At 38.8% G+C, this 25805-nt stretch overlaps 2 protein-coding genes across 2 annotated transcripts in view; one reads left to right on the top strand and one right to left on the bottom strand.

Moving 5' to 3' along the window:
- Positions 1-3: 3 nt before the first annotated feature.
- Positions 4-6602, top strand: LOC139727657 (protein DPCD-like; the record flags this gene model as incomplete). Its single annotated transcript, XM_071638636.1, has 6 exons — positions 4-61; positions 3018-3098; positions 3404-3528; positions 4274-4407; positions 5641-5743; positions 6498-6602. Coding segments are annotated over 6 exons (606 nt in total), but the record flags the coding sequence as incomplete, so codon positions are not given.
- Positions 6603-11946: 5344 nt separating this feature from the next.
- The window catches only part of LOC139727665 (insulin-degrading enzyme-like), a 29654-nt gene continuing 15795 nt past the window's right edge, over positions 11947-25805 (bottom strand). Inside the window, exons 14-23 of the mRNA XM_071638644.1 lie at positions 25263-25468; positions 23689-23833; positions 22309-22419; positions 21532-21652; positions 20269-20472; positions 19457-19624; positions 18910-19034; positions 16878-17025; positions 15800-16047; positions 11947-14965 (exon numbers count right to left, since the gene is read on the bottom strand). Coding sequence (XP_071494745.1) covers positions 14870-14965; positions 15800-16047; positions 16878-17025; positions 18910-19034; positions 19457-19624; positions 20269-20472; positions 21532-21652; positions 22309-22419; positions 23689-23833; positions 25263-25468 — 1572 coding nt within the window. The 3' untranslated portion in view covers positions 11947-14869. The remainder of the gene's footprint in view (positions 14966-15799; positions 16048-16877; positions 17026-18909; positions 19035-19456; positions 19625-20268; positions 20473-21531; positions 21653-22308; positions 22420-23688; positions 23834-25262; positions 25469-25805) is intronic.

The following is a 25805-nucleotide window of genomic DNA, read 5'->3' on the forward strand; positions in this document are numbered from 1 at the left end:
AACGCTCCAGCTTGGTTGGATACTCTCAGGAAATCAAGGAAGACCGCCTTAGTCCAAGATGGTGAGGTCATCTATTTTCAGGCTTTAACATAAACCGCCTATACTTTGCGAGGTTATAATGCTGACGGTTTATATATCTATGGATTTCTCCTGTAATTGTAGCCAGTTAACCTGACAACCGTTTTAGAGTTAGCATGCACAAACACGAGTATGAATAGATAGGACTAGACTACAGACTGTACAGCGTGCAATCAGCAGTAGGCTCAGCTCTGCTTTTCGGCGCTGATGCGATGTATGCCTACAGGAGAGCTAACGTTAGGCCTGAACTTGATAGAATCTGCTTCTTTTGTATCCATGTCAATATCATAAATTGGCATACTCGTGAAATAGGCCCCACCACTGCGTGTCCGTACTAATACTACGGCGGCTAGCCTCGTGAATTCAGCCCCACCGCCCCCGCCACCGGGCCGTGTGGCGTTCGTTCATTGCCCGGTGTACGCGGTGGCGGTGTGTGTGCGTGCACAGCCCCGGCGATACGGTGCAATAAACTCACTGATAATGATATAATTATAAAGACGAACGTTAGAGGCCAAAGCTTTTGAATTAGTATCGGTCATCGAGCACTGTGCGGAGGGAAGGACAAAATAAAATCTTGAAAGTTCACCTCCTCGTAGACGTATCTCCCTCATTTTATCACCAAATCCCTTTAAACTTCACACATATCTATCTATATGTATGATTTTTGGGCAAAACTGCTGATGTATCTTTTGAGATATGTGTGTTTTTCTTTTAAAGTCGACCGTGGGAAAGGGTTACAATTTTTTCTGGACATAAGTCTGCGCCTGCATGAATGTGCATTTGATTAACATATTGCTAGTCTGTATACACCAGACTCACTGCCTGTGAAGTTTCGTGTTGGAGCAATTAGTAATTAAAAATGTAGGTGAAAATAAGAGCAGAAAGACAACCAAATTTAAGAGAAAATGCTGGACATGCACAACTAGATCATCCTCCTGCGCATGCATTCTCTTCTGGTCAGTGCACGCTTAGCCAATCAGCAGTGGTGTCAAGTTCGGCGCAATGGGCCAGGTTTCGGTTTTCGGTCCACAGGGAGGTGAGTGGGCAAGAGAGGAACCCTGCAATGTGCTTCAACTGTTTCACGCAGGACGAAAACCAATACATTAGACTGCGTACTGCTTATGCTTTGGATTTTACGTGGGTCACAAGTGACAGTGATCTCGATTTTTTCTGGACATATCCGTGTGCCAAATGATACAGAAAAGATATTTGGAACACAGTATGGATATACTACCATAAGTTATATACCAAAGTTTCATTCTGGAGCAATGAAGGAAAATGTGAAAAAAAAACACTTGTTTTGAGACCAAATTTTCTGTCTTGGAAGCTAAGTTTTGATGTTATTTTCACAAGTTTATCCTCTATTAAACCCAAAATAACTAACATTGCGAGTTAGAGAATAGTTTCTTCTTCAATTTGCTGTATAGATTTAATCATTTGATGGCTTCTGAGGTGAGATATTGTGATTGTCCTGCAACACTTCCCCAGCGGCTTTGCGTACACAAGCTGTCTACTTTATGCAAATATATGAGGCTTCGGGGTGCAATGCTTTTGGCGAGTTAATTGCACTGTATCGCCGTGCCTGCATACGTGTGTAGTTTAAAGCACAGCGGTGGGGCTTTCTTCCACAGTATAAGTTGAGTAACATTAGTATCTAACGAGTTAGATCTACGGTATTCATACTTGTGAATGCGACCCCACCAAACGGTGTTTATGCGAGATTGATATAGCAGCGCGGCCGATTTTCACAGCATAGCATCTTTTGTCCTCCCTTTTGGTTGCCTTTCTCCCGTTTTTTTCTTTGGTCTTCAACTTTTTATTCTTGGAAGGACTCCCTAATGTCCCTCGACTAATTTAACGGCCAATTTAACCAATCCATAAATACAACCCTACCACCTAACCTAACCTTGCGTGCAAACGCACGGGTGCACGTGCACTGCGGTGGGGCCAATTTCATGATTTTGCCCATAAATTCTGGAAATGCCCCCAAACTCCACCAAAATCACAGGAAATACGTTTTATATTCTGTTTCCATTCACCCACATTTGTCACATATTTTGAAGTAGACACTCTAAAGTTTACCGGTCTAGACTTTTACCACCTAACTGTTAGTTGCAGGTGTTAGGAATCGGACACCGTCCTAACCGCACCGGCGACCCCAACACGTTCGTGACGGGCTGTTACAGTGCTGTATAAGAGAGTCTGGGCAACTGCTGAATTGGACGCCATGTCGTTCCCCAGTATATTACGCATTTCGCATTACAGGGTTAGCGTAAAAGCAAGCCAAATAAGGGGTAGTGAACAATGTGAGCAATGCGTATGAGCACACTTTGTTAACGACATGGCTCCACGAAGTTCACAAGACCAGTTTTGACCAATCACAGGCTTCAAAATTCATAAGCCGAAAACTGGGTTGACCAGACTCTCTGTATATGGTTACTGGTTACAGCGCCCCAGAGTTATAGGAACACCCTACATCGTACCTGTAAATCAGTTGAAAGTGGGCATTACCATTATTGGTGATGTCTTTGAAAATGTTTTTAAGAGAACAAGATTTCGTTAGTAGGTAGAATCATAGCCCATGAGAGAGGTTTGCCTTTTCTTTTTCAAAAGAATGTGACCTAGCAATGTCGTGATTCATGCCTCATGAGTCATGGTATGTAAAATCAATGGTTTTGAAAAGTAGGCCCTTTACTACTGTAGATCTAACGTGAACTTGGGTAGTGGCACTGGCAAAATGACCACAAGTCTTATTAGGGATCCATGATGTATTTTCATTGTCAAAAGCTTTTTGTGGCCATTAGAATCTCATGTAAGCTTGTTTTTATGTTTAATTTTATCCTTTGATGGCCATTACCTCATTTAAACCTGTTTTGATGTTTGATTTTATCCTTTTTTTTTTTAATTAATTGATTTTTATTTACTTTTTTTTTCTACAGGGCGGAGAAAGATTCATTTTATTTTGCCAGATGGCAAGGAGCTGGTTGAGGAGTATGATGTGAAAACAAATGATCTTCTTGGTAAGAAAAGTGGTTCTAAGTTTCCCATTTGTCTGCTGTAAATAATACATGTACATGTACATCCATGTAACCTTGAAATGTTATTATTAATATTATTATTGTATTTTTGGTTTCTAAAACAAAATTTCCAAGGAAACATACAGAGTAGATTTAGAACTCTCATTACATCGTGTTTTGTGTCTTGACCTGACATAAGCATTGCTTCTTTCCATTTTTTTCCTCTCTTTTTGATTCTTGTAACAGATAAAAAACTATGTTACCGGTATTCATAAGTCATTAAGTGTTTAATGATTTTCAATCCATAGTGCGGAAATGGAAAACAAAGAGCATGCTTGGCCGGGAAGGCAAGTGGGAGATTGAGGTTGGAGAACAGTTTTGCCACCCAACTGTGTCCGCGGAAGCAGAGCATCTGAGAGAAAGCAGTTCAAATGTAAGCTCTTTATAGGACTATGTCCCTGATGAACTTTACAAGAGAATTGACCGTTTAACCCCATGAGGCATAAATGTGTGATCAGAAAGTAATGTTATGTGCGGGGGGTACTGTAAAAGTGAATATTTTTGTTCGACTTAGCTTTCGTGTTCGGCTGGGTAAGATGAGTTTCAGGTTTTTTAAATTTCACAAAATCAAGATTTTGGTTGCGCAAAATGCACAAAAATTTGAACACCACGAAAATTTCTACATTTACAGTGTAGTAATTGGCACCTCAGGCACATTGTATAGTATAGCAGTGTTAGTCGCATAACGGATGTACAACCTGTATGCTTTGAGTAAAGAAAAGGAAGTTTTTTTGTGTTTTTTTTCCCCCTCCAATCATGCCCTTCTCTATCACTGTGGTTCATGAATATTTTAGCAACAGGAAGTTTCTCAGCACTTGAGAATAGACAATTTGCCTGAATTCTCCTGATCCTGGCACATGATAATAGGGTGCTTATCTCGTGTCTTGCAATTCCGGGCATATTACTCTATTGTATACTAAACTGGATGACATCGGTGCAGAATATGCATCAGAGGCATTGTAATTTCCAAGCTGCATGCTCTTCAATCAAAGTGTTGCAAACGTTGATTTTGTCAGTGGTTCAATAGACGAATGCCAAGAGTGAGTAGCAGTTTGCTGTGAGTTTGCCTTGTTGATAGAATGATACAACTCTTGTCTGTTTTCTGCCCCATTTATCAGCCTGTTTTCACGAGAAAAGACAACAGCAAGTCTTTCCAGTGGAGGATCAGGAACCTGCCGTATCCCCTAGCAACATACAGCACCACCGTGGACCAGGAGAACAGATGCTGCATCATCCGAACGTCCAACAAAAAGTGAGTGTGTGATTTGTCACAGTCCTAATCATGATGGTAGTGGCAGATTTTGCTGTTGTTTTTACACTTTAGTCTGTCAGTGTTTTTTTTTGTTCTGGAACTAAGTAAAATGAGCACATTTTGCCCTCATGTTCAGTAGTTTTCCACTGCATGTGAGTTTTTTCTTTAATACGTTTGTGTTAGAAAAAAAGGTAGACCTTAAAGATCACACTTTCAACGGACGATGCATAGTAACTTCAGTTATGTATGAAGTGCTGTGGTAGCAATTGCATGTTTAGTCAGTTACATTTTCTTTGTTTGAAATGACTATGTCAGTGACTTTTGGCTTCAGGGAATGTCACATCTTTTGTATATGGTAGGGTCAAGCATGCTCCCAAACATGGCCTGGAATCCTTTGAAAGAGAGCATGTCATGATGAGTTGTTACATTTAATCAGTTTTCATGAAATGTGACCGTGCACCTCAAAACGAACATAAAGTCGCACACACTGATTTTGCGCGAGGACTGAAAATAAGTGAAATGGGTCAACCTAGCCGAACTTGACTTTTTCATATTTTCTGAAAGAGCGGATCTTCTTTTACATTATGCTAAAATTTGGTATCACAAAACGGGTTGGAAAGTGTGTTATTTTAGCAATCTCGAACATTTTTGGTAGAATAGTGTGATTAGGTGTGTCTTTAGAATCCCTTTTTCATTTCTGAAAAACCTTGTCCACACTCTTCACTTTCAACTATAATAACTTTTGAAAGGATAGTGCTACTGCTTTGGAAGTTGGCTTTAATTATGGACAGAATGTGTTAATGAGGCATGCTTAATTTCAGTTTAATCTGATAATCCCTTCATTGTTGTTACTCTGGTGGTTTACTTCCTGTTTTTTGTCCCATTCATCGCACAGCCAACACGGTTTGGTAAAAAAAGTGCTTGAATAGACACTGTACTTCAGAGCCTCTTTTCTCAGTTCACACTTTTCCTGAGTTTGTGCTTTCTTTCCAATATTTAGATAGGTTAGGAGAGTCCATTTGATTTGAGTTATACATCATTTTAAAGCTTAAAGTCTGTTCTTTCAGAATATGGTCTTAACTAAAAATTCAGGTCTGGCGACTTTTTGTTTGTTTTGAGGTGCAGGGTCACAAATATACTTTGTGTGTGTCCTGACAATTCTTATCAACCTTACTTGTTTTCCTCATGTGTAATGCTAATTAACCTTACTTGTTTTCCTGATGTGTTTCCAAGGTACTACAAGAAATTTACAATACCTGACATGGACCGTGCAAACCTTCCTCTGCAGCAAGCTGCCATCACTTTTGCTCACAGTAACAACACTCTTATCATTTCAGTAAGTCCAGTGTCGTATGTTGTAATTAAGGACAGCATCTAACTTTAATGTGCAACAGACGCACATATATATGTTGCATGTATACCAATATCAACAACTAGATGTCGGGAAGAATGAAATAATCATAGGAATGTAATACTACTGTAAATGTAGTTTATAGTAAATAGGAATGTAACAGTATTGCTAATGCAGTGAAATTTGTTTTACAAGTCAGTAGTGCAATGCAACGTGCCATTCTGATACTGTACTTTTTTTCTGTAAGTGATTTGTTCATGCAGCGTACATGATCTCTTCCAACAAGGGAAAGTTAAAGTAGCATTTACAGGTGTCCACATGGCAACTACATTTCAGTACAAATATACTAGTCATTTTATATACACAGTTGTGAAAGGGATGGTTACACTTCATCAGAATGGCTACTCACGAGAAGTTTTCCATTCTGGTGTGTTAAATATATTACAGAAAGAATTCACATTATTTGCACATAACGTGTGCAACAAGTAAGTTTTACGTCTTCATGAAGTACATAAAGTTACTGTGGGCACAAGTAAAGAATTATGTGTAGAGATGGACCAATATTCTGCATCCTTGAAAAGGTAAACTTGGCTTGATGTGAACACTATTGTACATGTTCATGTAGCTGAAAGTCAGAGTGCAGATTATTAGAACTGCCAATCCCTCAAACCTCAAAATACTCTTGTACGTCTTACTCAACTGAATCTCTTCTTCTTCTGGTCCATCTTCCATGCTGCAGTACAAAAAGCCGGCTGAAATCTTGGACATGGAGAAACAAGTCCAGAAGGAACTGGAGAAGATCAAAAGTAGTCGTGAAGGGGACATGGAGTGCTCACCCAGCTAACGTGTTGAGTATTCTCCTAAACCTTGAAGGAACTACCCACTGCTGGAGAGCATGCTATCGTTGGATGTGCGGAATTCTTGGATTGGATCGCAAATGAAACAGTAAGGAACTACCCAGTGCTGGTGAGCATGCTATCGTTGGATGTGCGGAATCCTTGGATTGGATCACAAATGAAACTGGATATACCAAGTCATCCTTTGGCTTCAAGCACATCATGTCCAGGGTAGACCATGAGTTGTGTTAACATGCTGCGGCAGCATGCTTATTTTTGTCTTTTTTTTTTGCCTGAGCATGTTCCGTGCTGTCACGATGAATTCTTGAATCGGACCCCAAATAAAACAGGATATGTATCCAGCGACATCCTATGAGAGGCAGTATTTATTATCATGTCCAGGATGGTCCACGAGGGGTTTAGTCATGTCATAGCAGCATGCATTTTTTTTTTTTTTTTTGCCGCGACATCCTAAAGAAATGCTCCATATCAAAATGTCATGCCAAAAATTGATGACCTGCTGACCCTGCTGACACTAAGAAACAAGTACCGTTATCTGTAGACAGAAAAATCAATCATCTGGAGGAGTCTTTTTTATCATTTTTTTTACATTTTTGGCTATAAGAGGGAATTCCGTGAAGCCAGACGTACAAATGTAGTCTCCGCGGGATATATCCCTGACGACCAGATACAGACTGATCTTTCGGTCAACGTTGTCTGCTCAGTTAGAAACATATCTAGTTATAGCTAAAGATTTGTATCTGTGAATCGCAGCCCATTTACCGTAGTCAGATGATCAGGAATGAGACTAAGAAAGTTCCACAGAGCATCAAGAGAAACCTACTGCAGAGCTGTCGAGGCCTTGGACCCTTGTCACCAGGGATTTTTTATGCCTCCGCCACGTAGTGGTGCCGGAGGCATTGTTTTCGGGTTGTCCGTCCGTCCGTCCGTACGTACGTACGTCCGTACGTACGTCCGTACGTACGTCCGTCCGCTTTCGTTTACGCGATAACTTGAGTAATATTTACTGGAATTTTACCAAACTTGGTCCAAGTATGAAGTATGATGGGGCAATGATTTGATTAGATTTTAGGTGAAATCGGCTAAAGGTCAAAGGTCAAAGGTCAAGGTCAAATCATGAAATTTATCCGTTTACGCGATAACTCAAGACTGTATGGAGCAAATTTCACCAAACTTTGTTGGAGGATGATGTATGATGGGACAATTACTTGATTAGTTTTTCAGTGAAATCGGACAGAGGTCAAAGGTCAAAGATCAAGGTCAAATCCTAAAATTTATCTGTTTACGTGATAACTCAAAACTGGATGAAGCAGCTTTCACCAAACTTGGTCCAAGGATGATGTATGATGGGACAATTAGTTGAGTAGATTTTAGTGACATTGACAAGAGGTCAAAGGTCAAAAGGTCAAGGTCAAATGCTAAAAATGTTGCTATTTCCCCCATATCTATGCAGTGCCCACAGTTATTTTCTTGAAACTTAGTGTAGACATGTACTACTGCATAAAGATTCTCCAGAGAGAGTTTCATGTCATAAAGTCAAAGGTCAAAAGGTCAAAGTTTAGGTGAAAATGTTGCAATATCACTTTTCTCACAAATGGTTCAATGTATCTTCATGGAACTTGGTACATATGCATATACTGACTGGCAGGGATTATCTAGGGAATTTAGGGGTCATGGGTCAATAGTCAGGGGTCAAAGGTCAAGGTCAACTCTTCAAAATGTTACTATTTCCCTCATATACTAGTATATGGAATGATTGCATTATTAGTTTTAAAATTTAATATATGTAGGGGCAAGCATGGTGTCACCGGACACCATGGTATTACCGGACACGCACATTTTTGCGTACTAATGACATTCTGTACGCGCGAGACTTCGTGGATTAGCCTCACGGAACTTTGTGTGGACCGAAATCGCAAAAAACGCCACATAAAAATGTAAAAAAACGAAAAAATTCACATTTTACCTCAAATTATAGTTGAGTAACCCGCACCTCGTTTATAGTTAATATTTATGCATGTTTGAATCACATTTCGCGACTGAAATTCTCTGAAATCCCACTCACATACAGGAAAAATGCTGAAGATTCTATTAGAACCAAAAGTTCACTGATCAATATCGGAAAAATTGTAGCTATCGTCCTCAAACGCGAACGATGCGGAATAGTTGTGCGCTAAGGGGCACGCAACTCATCACCCGCGCGTGCAGCTCCCATAGACAAAGCACGTATACTCTAACCAGTTGTCGATTTCTCACAAGGTTTTATTGCGTGAACTGTTCGAAATGGTCAAGACAGACATTTTACTGTAAAATACGAAATTTGATCTTCATTTGCAGATTTTTTTGTGTCATCCGCTCGGTGAGAATGTGTACGGTGATTTGTGGGATGAATTGTGATTCTGGTGCAAGGATCAGGTGCAAAAGACCTCGATTATTCGATTACGAAAATAGCGTCCGGTAATACAATGCGATTTTGCACCGCGCAAAAAACCCACTATTTTTAGAGGGGTATGTTTGAAGCATATTTTCTAAAAACTGGAACGAAGAAATGACGTAAGTTGGCTGATTTCGTAATTTCCATGAGTCTGTGAATAAGTGGTGTTGTTTTTAGCCGAAATTTCATTCTATGAGTACGGAATTCAAAGCCACAAAGAAAAGCGTCCGGTAATAGGATGTTCCACCCTACATGTAATGGAGATTCTCTTGGAAAATTCCAGCCAGAAGGTCAAAGGTTAGGTTAAGGGTCAAAGGTTAGGTTTAAAAAAAAAAAAGATATGTTTTGTACTGTAATTACACTCTTTCTTCATATCTTGAAAATTATACTCAATGCATAAACTTATAATAATGTCGGTAGAAGTCAAGTGTAAAAATTTTCAATTCCCCAAATATGTGTACCTGCACTCTTTAATAGACAATTATAGCAAACCCAGTTCGTGGAAAGTGAACATTCAAGATATTTCTGATAAACCTGTTATTTCGATATTTTGCCAGTTATGTGAAACTGTCATCACACATTGTGAAGACATTGTTCTATACACCTATTGGGAGAATCATGCATTATAGCGGAGGCATCAGTCGCCGTAGCGACATTTCTAGTTTTTTTTTTTTTTTTTAATACAAATACATTTTTCATGCAATATCAAGATTTTTTTTTTTGTCCACATGTGACATCTGACATGCTAAGAACTGTCAAGTTTTCAACCAACCTGATGTTTGGTACCTGTATTGTCTTTCATTGCCTCTGAATCTCTGTGGTCATCATAGGTTTGATCAAGACATGCTAGCAACAAACACTTGATAAAAGCACTCATGCAGTTGAGATGATAGACCTTGTAATTTCTGCTTGCTTCCAGTGATGGGATGATAGTGCTTGTGTGAAAGATATTAAAAAAATGTTCATTCCAGATGATGTTGAAGTGCATTCTTTCAGATTGTTTACCCTAACTTTGATGTGATTGGTACTTGCTATAATGAGAATTTGCATTCAAGGAAACTGCCTCCTCCCCCACCCACCCACCCCCCCCCCCCCCCCCCCCCAAGCTGCTTACGTAACATCATAGGGCCCGTTGCATGAAAGTTACTATTATGGTAACTTTGCCATCTAATGTTAACTTCCATGGAATTCTTGATTTTGATTGGCTGTTGAGTATTGTTACCATGGTAGTTACCATTGGATGGCAAAGTTACCATAATCTAACTTTTATGCAACGGGCCCCTGGTGTCCACAAGCTGCAGCCTGTTGTTAGCTGCCCTTTGTATAGCCACTTAGATAGCCCAATTACTCTTTAGATGTCAGCTGAGTGATTATTTTATATTAAAAAAAAAGACAACTTAATGAATGTTTCATGGCCCAGAGATGCACTGGTTAGAATTGTGTAAATGTATTAAAATGTGTTATTTGTATGTACATTTCTTTTATCTATTATCAATAAATTCTATGCAAGTGTGTCAGCTTCAAATCATAGTCAACAAGACACTTTTGACTGGGTTGATGTTGTGGGAAAGAACTGAAGTCTGTAGTATCAATGAGTAGATGAACTGCCCAATTACCATCGTTGCATTGAGTGGAGAAAACTCCAACTTGATGAGGTTGTAGAGATTGCACTTTGATTTGAATTTAATTCACATTAAACTTTGAAGTCTCCGATGTTTTACTTACAGTGATTTTTAGATGGGGAATGGGGACAATTAAGACTTTTAGGGTGGTATACTCATTTATGAAATGGGTCTCAGAATCAGAGTTTTTCACATACAGTTGTAACCCACATTTACATACAACATTTGATACTGAGCCATCTGTACATAAAATTCTGGTAATTTTCTTCTTTTTTTTCCAGTGGTATATTTGTGCATGTTCATGTGTCCATGTGCAATGTATTTCTCCAAGTAAATCTTTGCCCTGGATGCATGACTCAAGAGTATACTTGAAATGATGTCAAAAAATGGCTTGGTTTTTGCCCCTTTTGACCTTTTATCTGCCAGTTTTATCAGAGGTATGAGCAAGTTTTATTTCAGTAAAAAATTTGATGCACTCATAAACTTCCAAAGCAGTCTGAAACCATTCCATACTATTCCAACTCCTGCACCCAATTCTCAGCAATCTATTCAAGCTTGCACAAAATTACATCAAGTGTAGGAAGTTCCATACAGGTTTTTGCCACATTTACCCAGCTCAAAGTCACATACTTTTTATTGCAACTGATTAACAAATTGCCCTACATTGACATAAATAAGCACTGAACTGATCAGTGTTCCTGTTTTAGTAGTAGCCATGACAGATGAAATCATGGGCATACCTTTTTGGGCATGCATCTTATCCACAAGACCACCGAGCTTCTGCCCAGCAGCCAGTGCTGGTTCTAATCCCTGCAGTTTACAAGGGTTATTGTGTTATTATTCAAATTCATGAAATTCTTCCATTTACAACATAGTTGTTTTTATTGCAACTGATGAATAACAAATTGCCCTACATTGACGTAAACACTGAAATAATCAGTGTTTTAGTAGTAGCCATGACAAAAGAAATCATGGGCATACATAGTCGATCAATTCAGTGCTTTGTTAATCAGCTGCAATAAAAAACAACTATGGAAGAATTTCATGAATTTGAGTTCACACTGTTCTTTATAATGAACAACCTTTGATATGTGAAAAAAAAAAATGGGGAAACATTGTCTCTTTTTCATGCTCTTCACAGCAAGATGCAAATCCTCACCCAGATCAGAATACTGAACATATACAATAATTGACAAAGTTTGGTAATTTGTGGACATGAATGCAGAGGTCTTTTATCTTTTATCTTTTCGCAAAAATGAACAACAAAAAATCTCCAAAGATAATTTGAGATGATAAAAACACACTGAGACTCACATCATTTAAACATCTTGCAATGCCCTCGTTAACTGTATCATACCACATCAGATTTCTACAGCTGACTTTGATATAGGTATTAAAGGGATTCTACTTTTAACATGTTTTCTCCACTGGTGCTCTGCTGTTACAGAAAGGGGATCTTGAATGCAAAACTTCTGGGGTACAGTGTAGAAGGCTTTGAATTCTGTTGTTACCACTGATGAGACAATATTTGTGTACAATATCATCATTTTGAAATGATGGTCCCATGAAGGTTTATAAAAGAAGGGAGAGTTATTATAGCCAAGGATAAGGTTAATGCGTGTAAAAAGAAAGAACTAAGGTTTATATTTGCAAGGTCACATTGAACCGAGTTTGTGTAAAGGCCGTTTAGTGTAATTTAATCTAGGCAATAGAAAAAAACCCACACCAAAACAAGGCAACAAAAAAAACCCCACTCTAGATGATGGATTTAAATCAAAACCGAGTTAGCTAATATTGAAATGTACTGGACATATATTACGAGAAATATGGCATTTAAAGTTTCATACTGCATGTTCCACAAAACAGAAAGTTGACTCGAGAAGACAGAGTTAAATCAAAACATACCGAGTAGCCAATGTCAAAATGTACTGGACGTAAATTACAAGAATTATGGCATTTAACCTCTCATGTTTCACAAAACAGTAATATTAGTCACCATTGTGCAGCTGTACTAGCAACTTCATAATTAAGTGTGATGTCATGACCTGCACATAAATCTTCACTAAATACACTTTTTTCATGAAATCAAGAATATAGTGTATATACATTGTACATCACATATAAAAAATGTTGCCCTTGAAATATTCTCGTTGTACCAGGGATTAAAAAACAAGAAATATAAAAGGAACAGAACCTCCAAAATTACAAGTTAACTTGTTAGATTTGACCATGTGCGTAGAGGGTTCCACTGTAAAAAGTACTTGTGTCAAGAAGAAATCCGCATGAAAGCTGGTCATTGGCTGCTAAGTGGGGTATGACATCATCTGCAATCAAAGTGTCTCTTAAAAACAAACAAATCGCAATACTAAAACAGCATATTCATTTCGGATAAACTCTTCTCAAAGTGATTTGAAGTTGTTCCATCTGCTCAATTATGAAGGCAATGAATCTCTGTAATGGACTCACAAGGGTATCACTCTTGCAAGAATTATTTTCAACGTTTGGTCTGGGAATGATGGGAACTGCTGATGAGTAAATTTGAATAGACAATGGGCAGCTTTTGAAAAGGATCTTTTTGGACAGGGACAATACGTGATGCCCAACCCTCACAAGTTTAAAAAAAATAAGGAAAAGAGGGATAAATGATACCCAACTATCAATTTAATTGCCTGGATTTCTTTTCTTTCTTGCATCTTTTAAGGAAGTGGGTATTAGATCTTTTATTTCACCAAAGCATAACAATACATGTACAGAACTTACAAATCACACAATCACTGATTCAGAAATGTTCTCTATGGCACACAAATAAGGATATATCTCAGTCATCTCTAATAATCTGATGGCACTATTGTTTCCATTCTATACACAGAAATCCAAAATTGTTCCCATTCTATACACAGAAATCCAAAAATCAACATCCCCCAAAAAGAAGGAAAAGAGCAAGATTCTATAAATTCACAATTGAAGTAACCATGCCATGATTTTTTTTTCTACAATTGTTTACACCTCAAGCATATACTCACATCATTTTCACTCTATTTAGTCTCTGCTCAGCGAGAAAAGCTGCCAATTTAAACCATGGGCTTCATCTCATTCTGAGACCAGCAGAATAATACAATGTATGTCCAACTATGTCTAGTATGACATAATAGACATCTACAGTCTTTAAAAACATATGCCGAGAGAGTGAGGTGAAACTGGAATTGTAAATAACAGTAGTTACTGCTCGGCATATGACAAGATTCACTTGAAAATCACATTTGTTGCAAGTTAAAATTACATGTACATTCCCCAAAGAAGTAAGACTGCAAGAGCAGATCCGTACGGGTACCATACATGTTCACTGGTATACATACAAGGGTTAGAAACACATTAAAAATTGAAGCAAAAATTAAGCAAATTAAAATAGTCTTCATCATTGGTAAAAATTTCAAAAAATAATAATTGCCAGCCATTTCTGTAAAATACAAACAAACTAGTATTCCCCACATCAACGTGGGGTATTCCCACTTGCAGCACACCTAGTAGTATCTATAGAAATGTTAATGAGAGGATTTGTAATGAATATTTCCACATATGATCTAAAAATGCTGCTCAATAGGCATACACCCATAATGCAGTCAAGCTCTGCAGAGAGTGGCCGTCTTGTCGGCACTTGACAGGCTCTGTGAATCAATTTAGATATAGATGTACTAATTACGGCAGAATAAAGTGACACTGAAAACCTATCAGTACGATGATACTGACTAGTTTGTTCAGAAGACGCTGATGTCAGCTTTGCACTATCTGAATACGTGTAGCAAAAACGATTCAAATGCTTCCGCTCGTACAGTGCATGCTTGTATTTTGGGGAGCATCCACTATAAATCAGTTCGACTGTCCCATTTTGATACACAGTAGGCATCACTTTTATACATACAACATTAAGAATATAATTATTCCTCTTAAGAATATATATCGTGAAGCATTTGTACATCAACTTGTAAATGTGACCTATCAACTTACAGCCATAGAAATAATCTTCTTATTACAATATAAATACACATTCTGCTAACTGCAAGACTGCAGGCTGTCAGTCCATGTTTCACAACTATTGCTTTCTCATCTCCTAACATTATATATGATTGCTACAAAGGAATACCTGTGTTGGTAAACACTGCCCTCTACTGAGCATATTATGCTAAAGTGATGCTATATATCAGAGCTTCGACTTGGCATTGTTGGTACATGGAGGCGGTCTGGGGAACAGGGGAAGGCCACTCTTGAACATGGTGACATCATTGATGCTCTGCGGCTGTAACAAAGACAAAGAAAGAGCATGAATATATCATCTTAACAACAAAATCTCCATATAACACAACATCGCTGGCGCGACAAGACCTCATATCTACAAATGTCAAATGTTCAGAAGAGCAAAAGAACTTTGCAGCCAAAGCACTCCATCAAATGGTATAGCCTTCCCTTTGACATACTGTAGTGGCTTCATTTCTGGGATAAGACAACTAGGATTTTTTTACTGGACATCACTTAATACCTGATTATCTGACCATTGATCTGAAATCATTTCACTAGAATTTAAGATACAAGGTCTTGCCACCCCAGCGACCAAATCATCGACAAGAATTTCAGAGGCCTTTCATATTCCACATTCTAATAATTCTTGCACATTGTTTACTTCAGTGGTAGTAACAGGGCAAAAGATCCTTTAGCACATCCAGTCCATATAGTATCCTTTTCCTTTTGGGGCTATTTATGGCATAATTACCATAGATTTTTAATAGGATAATGTTTTCTGCACAAGGAAGCACTTTGTTGGCAGCTGTGACTGACAAAGATTCTGCTCATAACAGAGAAAGATACTGAAAGCTTTCGGAGAGCTTCAAACTTGGCTCTTTAGAAGACTGTATTGGCATCCTAGCTTATTTCTTTAAAAAAATGTTTTAAATCAGGTTGCTTTTTGTTTACTTCTCATGTATTTGGAAGGATGGTACTTTTTATCAACAACTAGTAACATTTAATGTCATGCTATTTTTTTTTGTGAGTGGAGTAGAAATGAAAAATTAATCGTAGACATCAAGGAACCACAAAAAAATAGAGACTCAAGAAAGCGTGAAAGACTCGAACCCACCTCTGGAAGCTGGGGCGCTTCTGCGAGGTCCATCTTGTCCTTGGTGGCAGCGTCTGGCTGGTCCGCCTCATTGCCCCTCGCAGGGACGTTCACTCCATCGGCATCCTGCGGCACGCCCTCTGGGGCGGGCGGGTAGACGTAGACGGCCAGTTTGTGTCTCCGTGGCGCCGACACGCCCAGCAGGGTGCGGTAGAAGGTCAGGAGGTCATCCTTGGTGATGGACTTCAGGAAGGACACTTCAGTCTCCACTGCAAGAATGATATAACACTTCATAATTGAGAATAAGAGATTCCAACCCCAAGCACCTTCTGATCTGGAGATTCTCCCGCCTGAAACCCCTAGCAAACGGGAGACTCCAATTTGATGTGCGCGAAGTCCTCTGTGGCCTGGGTCCAAGCTCTCAGGTTGTAGATGCTCTCTCGTGCTATCTAAGGCTTATTTTTCAACTTACAATGGTAATAAGTAAGAAATCCTGTCTAACAGGAGACACAGAGTCAGGGCGGGAGAAATTAAATCTCAAGCGGGAGAACGGGAGATTTTGCAAAAATGGGCTTTCGGCTGGAGATCTCCCGTCGAAAACGGGAGAGTTGGAGTCTCTGGAGAATACGAGAATAGTAAGAAAGACACGGTAGCATTGGGATACCATGAAGTGGGAAGGTCGCCCGGCTTGGATATACAGTCAACCTTGCCCAAGTCGAATCTTTATGGACTGAAGAAATAGCTTTCACTTAATTAAGAGAAAACTTGACTTACATATGAGGGATTAAAAATCAACAGAACATAAAGAGAAGAGGACTTGAAAAGACCTTCAACTTAGGCAATTATTGGACTTATGTGAGGCCAACTCAAGCAAGGTTGACTGTATTCTGAGACTGCTAATTTTCCCTCATAGTGCCTTAAGGAGAGTGACCTCATTACAAATGGATTTCTAGTATCAGCTAAAAAAAAATGGGTACTATGGATTTTTTTTTTTTTTTGTCCTCATGATTATTCCAAAATTAAAAACAAGGACATCATTAGATTTGGTGCATATTCTTTGCACACTTCAAAGAAAGCTATCTTGCATCGCTTTTCTCACCTCTCTCAAAGTTGTACTGCTTACTGGTCACCTCTGTCCAGTGTCTGAAGGCCTCCTCCCTCAGCTGTTTTGGTTTCTCTGACCGCTTGACCGCCAGTGCGGTCACATGCTTCTGGTACGCCTCCTCTGACATCTCCTCCAGGTAAGACTAATGGGACAGACAAAATTGTTTTTGCATATTATACTGTAAACTACCAGTGACCACAAACTTGTGCTTCAGTGCTTTATAAAGAGGCTTTCACACATTCCATAAATCAGGCTCGATACTAAGGGTGGCCCGGGGCCACCAAAAATGAAAGTCGGGCCACCAAATTTCAAAAAAGGGAAAATTTGGTGGCCCGCCTCGGGCCACCAAAATTTTTTGAAAAGTATGTCAATAAATTCATAACTTTTTGCGCCGGACATTAGCAGTTAAATTTGTTTAAAGGATGGATGAAAAGGACTGAATGAGTGCCTGAGAGTGAGTGTTGCAAGTTTGTTGAAGTTTATCTATGAGTAGATATGTCCAACTTCTAATTCTTACTATCATAAAACTTAAATATTTGACTCATTAACCCTAAAAAGGCCAGGGGGGGGGTTGAATCAACCCCCCCCCTCGACATTTTTCGCGACTACTCCGCCGCGCGAAATTTTTTGACCGCGCCGTTCGCTGACTTTTTACTTTCAAGTCTCGCGCATCTTTTGACACCATTTTCGTGAAAATCGCGTATACCATTACGACGCTGCATAACGTTTTATACATGCCTGTCAGACCAAAAATGGCTCAAAAACGTGATTTTGTGTATAAAGTCTATGCAAATGGAGTTTTCTCTTCTTATTCGTAAAGATATGATTATTTTCACTTTTTTAGGCTGAAACTAATTAATTTTAGCATAATTATGCTTGAAATAGGTTCTGTCATAAATTTTGCGAAAAAAAAATGATGAAACAAAAGGTCGAAAAAACAAAGAAATACATAAGAAATTGATTTTGATACCAAATTTTTTTCTCAAGTACATTGTTAGGAATGCTACAAAGAATGTTTTCACCAAAAATTAGGATTCTAGGAGCTTTAATTTCTGATTTAGAGCAAAATGTATGATTTTATGCATATATTAGCATAATTAATTATTATGACGAAAATTTCCATTTCTTTATGTATAGCTTGCTAGATTACACCACAGGTAATGCACGTGCCAAATTTCATGGCGATTGCGCGATCGACGGCCGAGATCTCAGGGGGGGGGGGGGGTTGAATCAACCCCTCCTTGGCCACAGAACACCCAAAAAAGCCCGGCCTGGTTAGGGTTAAAACAAAGGACTTTTAATGTTTTTTATTGTTTTTTTCGGGACACCAAATTTTTTTCTCGGGCCACCCAAAATTTGAAATTTAGGATTTTGGTGGCCCCATCGGGCCACCAAACAAAAAAGTTAGTGTCGAGCCATGCATAAATACTATAAATCAGAAATATCATGCAAGCAACAATGTGATCAAAATGACTCATAGTTCAAGATCCCTTTTGAATGCAGCAGGACCAATACATAACTCTGGCATATCAAAGTACAGGGGAAACTCAATATAACAAATACTGCTATAATGAGATATTGGTTATCATTAAAACATTAGTGGTCCCAACTTTCCTTCCATACCAGTCAATGTAAAATGCTACTCTTATAGCGAGACTGGCTGCTACGAAATAACTGCTATAACGAGATCCATGGTCCCACACGTACAAATTGGTGTCTTTACATTATGCTTTTTTTTTCAGGTCTACTGATATGAGATATCAGCTATAAGGAGGAAACTGCTTGGTCCCGACCTCATTATATCATTATATACCTATAGCTCGTGATGTCCTCTCACTTGCAGGACCTGCTGAAACTTTCAGATTTTTACTGATCTTTTCCATCTGTCCTTTTCTACCAGTGTGGTCATGCAATATCCATGACTGCTTGGGGAAAACATTTTCCACAGTCCACAGTATTGTTGAACATTTACATCCAAACTTGCTTTCATAATGGGGGTGGTTACGACAACTTTCTAAAGCCTCACCTCCATGCTGGCAAGGAAAGCCTCTATCCTGGAGTCCAGGTAGGCCGGAGCTCTCTCAGACTGGATGATAAACCGAAGACCCTGCACCCCGTTGGACCGCCTCACACCACTGAACACCAGGTAGCCTTAGAGATATCAGTGCAGTTTAGTTCATTGTTACTATGCTTGCTATTTCAAAATGAAACAATTCAAATACATTTCTGTGCAGAATGTAATCACTTCCACGACTGTCTTAGAAGAGTAGATTCAAATAGTAGATGCTTCCTTACGAGGGTTTGACCATTCCAGTGAGGTCATTTCAAGAAATGAATGAAAGAAAAAATTGGAAAAAAAATATATTCTCCTTACATCTCCCTACTTTATGTAATTTTCAACTTAAAGATAATCAAATCGATCATAACGGGGAAAAAAAAACACCCAATATAGGTCCATATCAATAACACAAGCAGAAGCAGAGATTCACTTTCTTGTGACTTTACATCAAGAACTTATACAGACAAGACACTGCTTATTGATAATGTCTCAAAATCGGGAGCAAGAGACATACCTAGTTGTTCCTTTGTCCGCAGCATGTTGAAGCAGGGCTCACTGACGATCTGGCAGAAGAGCTCAAGTAGCATGTTATTTTTGGTCGCTTGGATGTCAGTCTGGTAGTAGATCTCAATTCCAGAGCTGTTGTGCACTTCATTATTGCGGTGGTAGGTATAGTAGCATCCTGCAGATTTTCGGAAATATGATTAAAGGATCTGGGTTCAGTACGGACCAAAATAGTCAAAATACTCTTTAGAGCCCCTTTCCCAGCAATACACTATATTCTATTTCAATTGGACCATTCTTTCTTCTCAAATCTCATATAATCATTATCATTATTACTATTATCATATTCATTGTCATCAATATCATCACCAGCACGAGATTACAGACAACGTATCACAAAGTTCTTGAGTAATTTCACATACATCCTATCGCAGCGATATTTGCAGACTGACTAATAATCATAATTGTATGTAGGAAATCTTGCCACTAATTCAAACATTTTCTACACCTGGACCATGGACTGGACATACTATATTCTATATATTGTGATTCACATGCTAGTTATATCCACCTTTTTTTTTCATGAAGTGAAAGGGGACGGATGAGGCGCTCTATTCAATGAGGTGCCTCATTGAATAGAGTGCCTTATCCTTCACTTTGGGCAAAATCTTTTACCACTGCACTCATGACCATTCACTATTAATTTTGCATAATGGCCAAGTAATTTTGTATGTTAAACAATACAGCCTAATAACTTAGATTCACAACTTTCAGCCATAAGACTGTGACTGGGCATTCCAACGTTCATGAACGGAACCTCACCATCCGGCAGCTGTATCTCCCGGTGCCTCTTCAGCTGGCCGGGGAGTAGGGGCCTGCTCCCGGTGTTGGCCTTGAGGATGCCTTCAAGGGTCTCCATGCTGGATGACGCCATCTCCTGGGTCATGTTGCCATGGAAGAGGGCCTCGATGTGGATCTTGGAGAGAAGCTGGGGGATGTAGCTCTGCATCCTCTCAGTGGTTACCTCTGTGAATGTGGCAACATTGGAAGAGAATCTAGTGTTTAGATCTGTGCGTGTGTGTGCACAGGGATGTGGACACAACTTTCTTATTCGGCAACAAACTAACAAAAATTAAATCACTCCAAAAATCTCTTCACAGAAGCCAAGTTTTACATAGATACTAAGGAATCTACAATAGATGAAATATTTTGTCACCAATTATACTGGATTTTGAAAACTGCAATAGAAAAACAAAATCGTAAAATATTATAATCTCCCATGACCATTCCCTCAAATAATCAATGATAGAACAGGAATTTAGTGGAAACTGTACGTCAACACTTTCAAGACAGTTCCAAATACCTATTTTTTTTTTTTTTTTTTTTACATTTCCTTGACTATAGATTTGTAAAAGTAAATTACTTTTTTGTATGTTTTTGTGTGTGTGTGTGTGCTAAACTACAATGTTACAGATCCAAACTCAGCATTGGTTGAAACATCTTAAAGGGTATGTACAGTTCTGGTCGAGGTGAGAATTTTGCTTTTAACGTTTTGCGAGATATTCAGAAAGCACTCTATGAGATGTCAAAGATCATGCAATTCTAAGGGGTATCAAAAGTTTATTTGATGAAAATCGGTTTTGAAATGGCTGAGATATCCAAAAACAAGGTGAAACAAAGAGATCCTAATAACGGTGGGGCATGTCGCCTTTTATTATTATCACTTTTTTGGATATCTCAGCCATTTGAACACCCCAATTTTCATCAAATAAACGTTGAATCCTTTTTGAAATTACATGCTCTTTCATATTTCATGAGATGTTTCTCACTATCTCACCTAAGAATGTTCAAAACATGAATCCCCACCTCAACCAGTACTGTACAGTCCCTTTAAGCACTTTCAATGTACATTTTCAATGACATTGAGTGGTAAACCAATGGACCAGCTCAGCAATGTCTATTCATCTATATGGTACTGAGGTTCACTGTGGAAAATAATACATTCTTTTTCACTTTTTGCACAAATGGTTTCTCTCATTCGGTGTATAAAGGAAAAAAAAAAAAGCCTCCACATTTCCTTCTTACCATCCATGCACTGTGCCATCTCTGCCTTGGTCCAGGCATACTCAGCCATTAAGATAGAGGTGTAGTACACAGCATGCCGATGGGGCTGCTCAGCGTGGAAATTGTTCAGCATTCGCGAGTACTGAGGGCAAAGGGAAAACAAATTCAAACATGATCTGCTCTTCAATAACATTCAAGCATCTTCACACACAAAAAAAGTGAAGGTGCGTAACTATCTAACAGCTAGTGCAAAGGTCAAGTGCCATGGTCTCATCGACAAAATAGCAACAAAATCTTGGAGGTCTTTGATATTTGGCATGAAGATGATTGCAAAATAATACATATATACTGTCACAGACGAAATCAAACTGTTATTACTGGTGGCACCTTTTTGATGGTGCCTCACTTTATGAAATATAATTAAAGAAATACAATTTGCTGACTGCAACTGCATGACTTAACTTTGGCGGCACTGTATCGCCTCTTGAATTACTCTAGATCATCTTCATGATAAACCCTGCAGGTGTTGAGAACTTTTTGAACATTCAGGGTGCGAATCTTCATTACAATATGATTGGTAGTACACAGCATTTACACTTTATCTTTGATACTTTCTCCATTATGACATTGAACCCCTTCTCATCATGCTGGAAATTTTTATGACAGGATGAATGGTAGTCTACAGCATTCAGACTTTATCTATACTCTTTCCCTAATGACACTGAACTGCTTCTAATTACCCTGCAATTGTTTGTTACAGCATGAATGGTAGTCTACAGCATTCAGACTTCATCTTACCGTCTCCCTGATGACATCAAACCGCTTCTCATCGATGACAAATGTCGTCATTTTCTCAAATATCCTCTGCAGCAGGAGAGACATCTTGTCGCTGTAGCCGCTCACACCGACCTGCAGGGGGAAAAAAAAAATCACTTTTCGGTCAGCCAACAAACACATTTCATCACATGCTGCTGTTCGATTCAGGTTGTGCAAGAGCTCTCCGTAGACATAATATACTTGTAACCATGCAATATGGTTTTCTTTCAAAACCATTCAATATACAGTCAAACCTGTCTGTAGCGGCAAACCAAGGGGGACAAAGAAAAGGGGCTATTATTGACAGGTGGCTGCTATAGACATGCGGCCACTGGGGCAGGATTGACTCATTTCATTTTGTGTGATGAAAATACCATGCGATAATCTGTCTTCCCATAAATGATTACCAATAAATACAAGCTAATTGGTCTGAAAAAAAAAGCATGTAAGAAAACAAAAATAAATGCTTCATTCACCTATGTGCCATACTTATTTATCACAACTGTTTAGAGTGCTTAAAAGAAGTGATGTAGGGAAATAGCAGAAGAGCAAAAGGTCCATGAGAGTATACATGCCATTTGCTGCATCATTCAGAATCTATGCGCTAGTGTTTCTAACGCCATACATTATACAATGTATCTTCATTCCATTCATGACAGTCATACTGATTACTTCAATTCACTGGACTTTTTGTATCAGTGCAGCTTATCTAGTGTACATAAAGTCACTTTATGTTGTCTCTATGATATGGTGAAGAGATGAAATTAGAAACATTATAAATACCTTTAAAAGGGATGATATAATGTTGGTTGATATAAAGCTTCAGGGTTCCAACTTTTTGTGAAATACTTAAAAACCTCTTAATAAAAATATGAAATATTAAAGCACATACATTTGAAAGCGGAATTTCATTATAATGAAAACTTGTTTTGAAATGTCCAGGATATCCAAAAACAAAGAAGTCCTAATCAAAAGTGTGACCCACCTTTTATTACGGCCACTTTGTTTTACTTTGTTTTTGGATATGTCAGCCATTTCAAAACCAATTTTCCCATCAGATAAAGTTTGAATTCCTCTTAGAATTGTATGCTCTGTAATATCTTATGAAGAGGTTTCTCATTATATCACAAAAAGATAAAATCTGAATCCTCATCTGATCCAAAACTATACAATCTCTATAACATAGTTAGCCAGTAATAATTTGTACCTATTTCATGAGAAATAAAGGAAACTACTATGTATATGCCCAGGAATTGCTATAATAACTTGGTATGCTATACTTTCAAATCCTTTCTCCCAAAGGCTGCTGGTGGCATTGTGTTTGGTACAAATGTGACTTTACTGATAGGCAGTGAGGCTCACCTCCAAGCCATATATCGTGCTGTCTATTGAGTAACTGATGCCTGCGATCTCGGCAGCGTAGGCGTACTCGTTCAGGGCGTCCCGGAGGAGAATGCAGAAAATGGCCGTCATGTTGCAGTGGAGTGGGTCCATGTAGGCCAAAGGGCTGGAACAGTCATAGATTTTAACATAGGGCTCAGGTCAGGAATGGCATGTCAGATACTCTTTTATATTCATGACTAAACACACATGCAAGCACAATCCAATCTGCTTGCAATTTTCATCACGATTGCATGTGTAGCAGTTGTAGATTGGGTTATCAGGCTTTTTTCTCACAAGACCTTCAGACAATTCCTGCACATCGTGAGCTTGTCTCCTAGCTATTACAAAAGTATTCCCAAAACAATTGGCTTGAAGGAGAATGCACATATATGAACCCAACTTCAGAACAAAAGTAAATTCTAATATGCAAGTCTTTCCCAAATAGCTTTTTGAAAATCAATGTATCTTTCAAAATTTGATGACTTTTTTTTTTTTTTCTACCATGCCTTTATCAAGGAGGGGGTGGGCGGAGGGAGTAATAATAAATAACATTTGAATAGTAATGAAGAACAACAATCACCATAATAATTGTCGCAACAACAATAACTAGAAATGTCGCTACAGCGACTGGTTATACCCCCGCCAAACAACATTTCATAAGCTTTGGTCAAAACAACATTTCATAAGCTTTGGTCAAAAAACTGAGGAAGTAGTTAAATCCGCAAGATCTTTCCTTGATCTTCTGCCATTAATATGCCGTTACCATGGCAACGTACTTTCGGGTACTGTCGAAAAATGCGTCTTGCACATCTACAACCAAAGGCACACATCTGTACCAAGTTTCATGGAAATTGGGCAAAAACTGAGGAAGTAGTTTGCAACATAAAATTTTCCATCATTTTGGCTCATAACATGTGAGCTGTTACCATGGCAACATACTTTTTGTCACTGTCAAGAAATGTCTCATGCTGACCTATATCCTAAGACAAACATTCAATATGAATTCCATGAGAATTGGAAGAACACTGATGAAGCAGTTTTGCCATTAAGCATTTTGCCCTATATTTTATCAATAACATGCCGTTACCATGGCAACGCACTTTTTGCCACTGCGGAAATATGTGTCTTGCACATTAACATATTCAGATGAACATCTGTACCTAATTTCATAAAAATTGATCAAAAACTGTGGGAGGAGTTCGCGACGCAAGATTTGTACCCATTTTTGCCCATAATATGCCGTTACCATGGCAACGTACTTTTGGGTACTGTCAAAAAATACGTCTTGCACATCTACAACCCAAGGCACACATCTGTGCCAAGTTTTATGGGAATCGGTTGAAAACTGAGGAAGTAGTTCGCGACGCAAGATTTGCAACGGACCGACCGCCCGACCGCCCGACCGACCACCCGACCGTCCGCTGATTCCTACGTATGTATATACCCCCTTCAAACTTTGTTTGGCGGGGGTATAAATATGATTATGATGATAGTAAGAACCATAGCAGGAGCATGCCATGCCAAGTCAACTAAAAAAAAAAAAAAAGACTGACCTGGTCATTTCTAAAAGCATGCATGCCTTGGGCAGGAGGAACGTATCATCCTGTTTGAACCAGAGCTTGCTCAGCGGTGTCGTCCGAATGCTGGTGGGAATGGGGCCACCGTCTGCATCCTTTGGCGCAACATCAAAGTTTGTGGGAATGAATTCGTTCCTCGGTGGCAGGCCGAACTTCTCATTTAGACCGGCATCTTTCCACCTCTGCATAACAAGGCAATGGCAACATTAACAAAAATTATACATCAAAGCAACAGAGAAAATAATTACCCTTACAAGAACAGAGGCAAGCAGGAAACTCTCATTCATTATCCATTAACTGCGTCATATCTATGGACTACTATGATTACACACAAATCAGACACGTACATGAAGCTGCAGTTACAATTCTTTTATTTTCAAAGTGCAAAGTCCACATCTCTGAAATTAACAAATATGAAGAGGGTAATCACTTTCTGATACATCCCCTCACAGATGTACTGCAGAAACTTAAATCATTCTCCTGTGACAGTGATATCACTTTCTTTGAAGAATTATCGTG

The sequence above is a fragment of the Diadema antillarum genome, unplaced genomic scaffold (genome assembly GCF_040938485.1).
Source record: "Diadema antillarum isolate AM-2024a unplaced genomic scaffold, OU_Dant_1.0 seq00000140_RagTag, whole genome shotgun sequence".
Classification (NCBI taxonomy): domain Eukaryota; kingdom Metazoa; phylum Echinodermata; class Echinoidea; order Diadematoida; family Diadematidae; genus Diadema; species Diadema antillarum.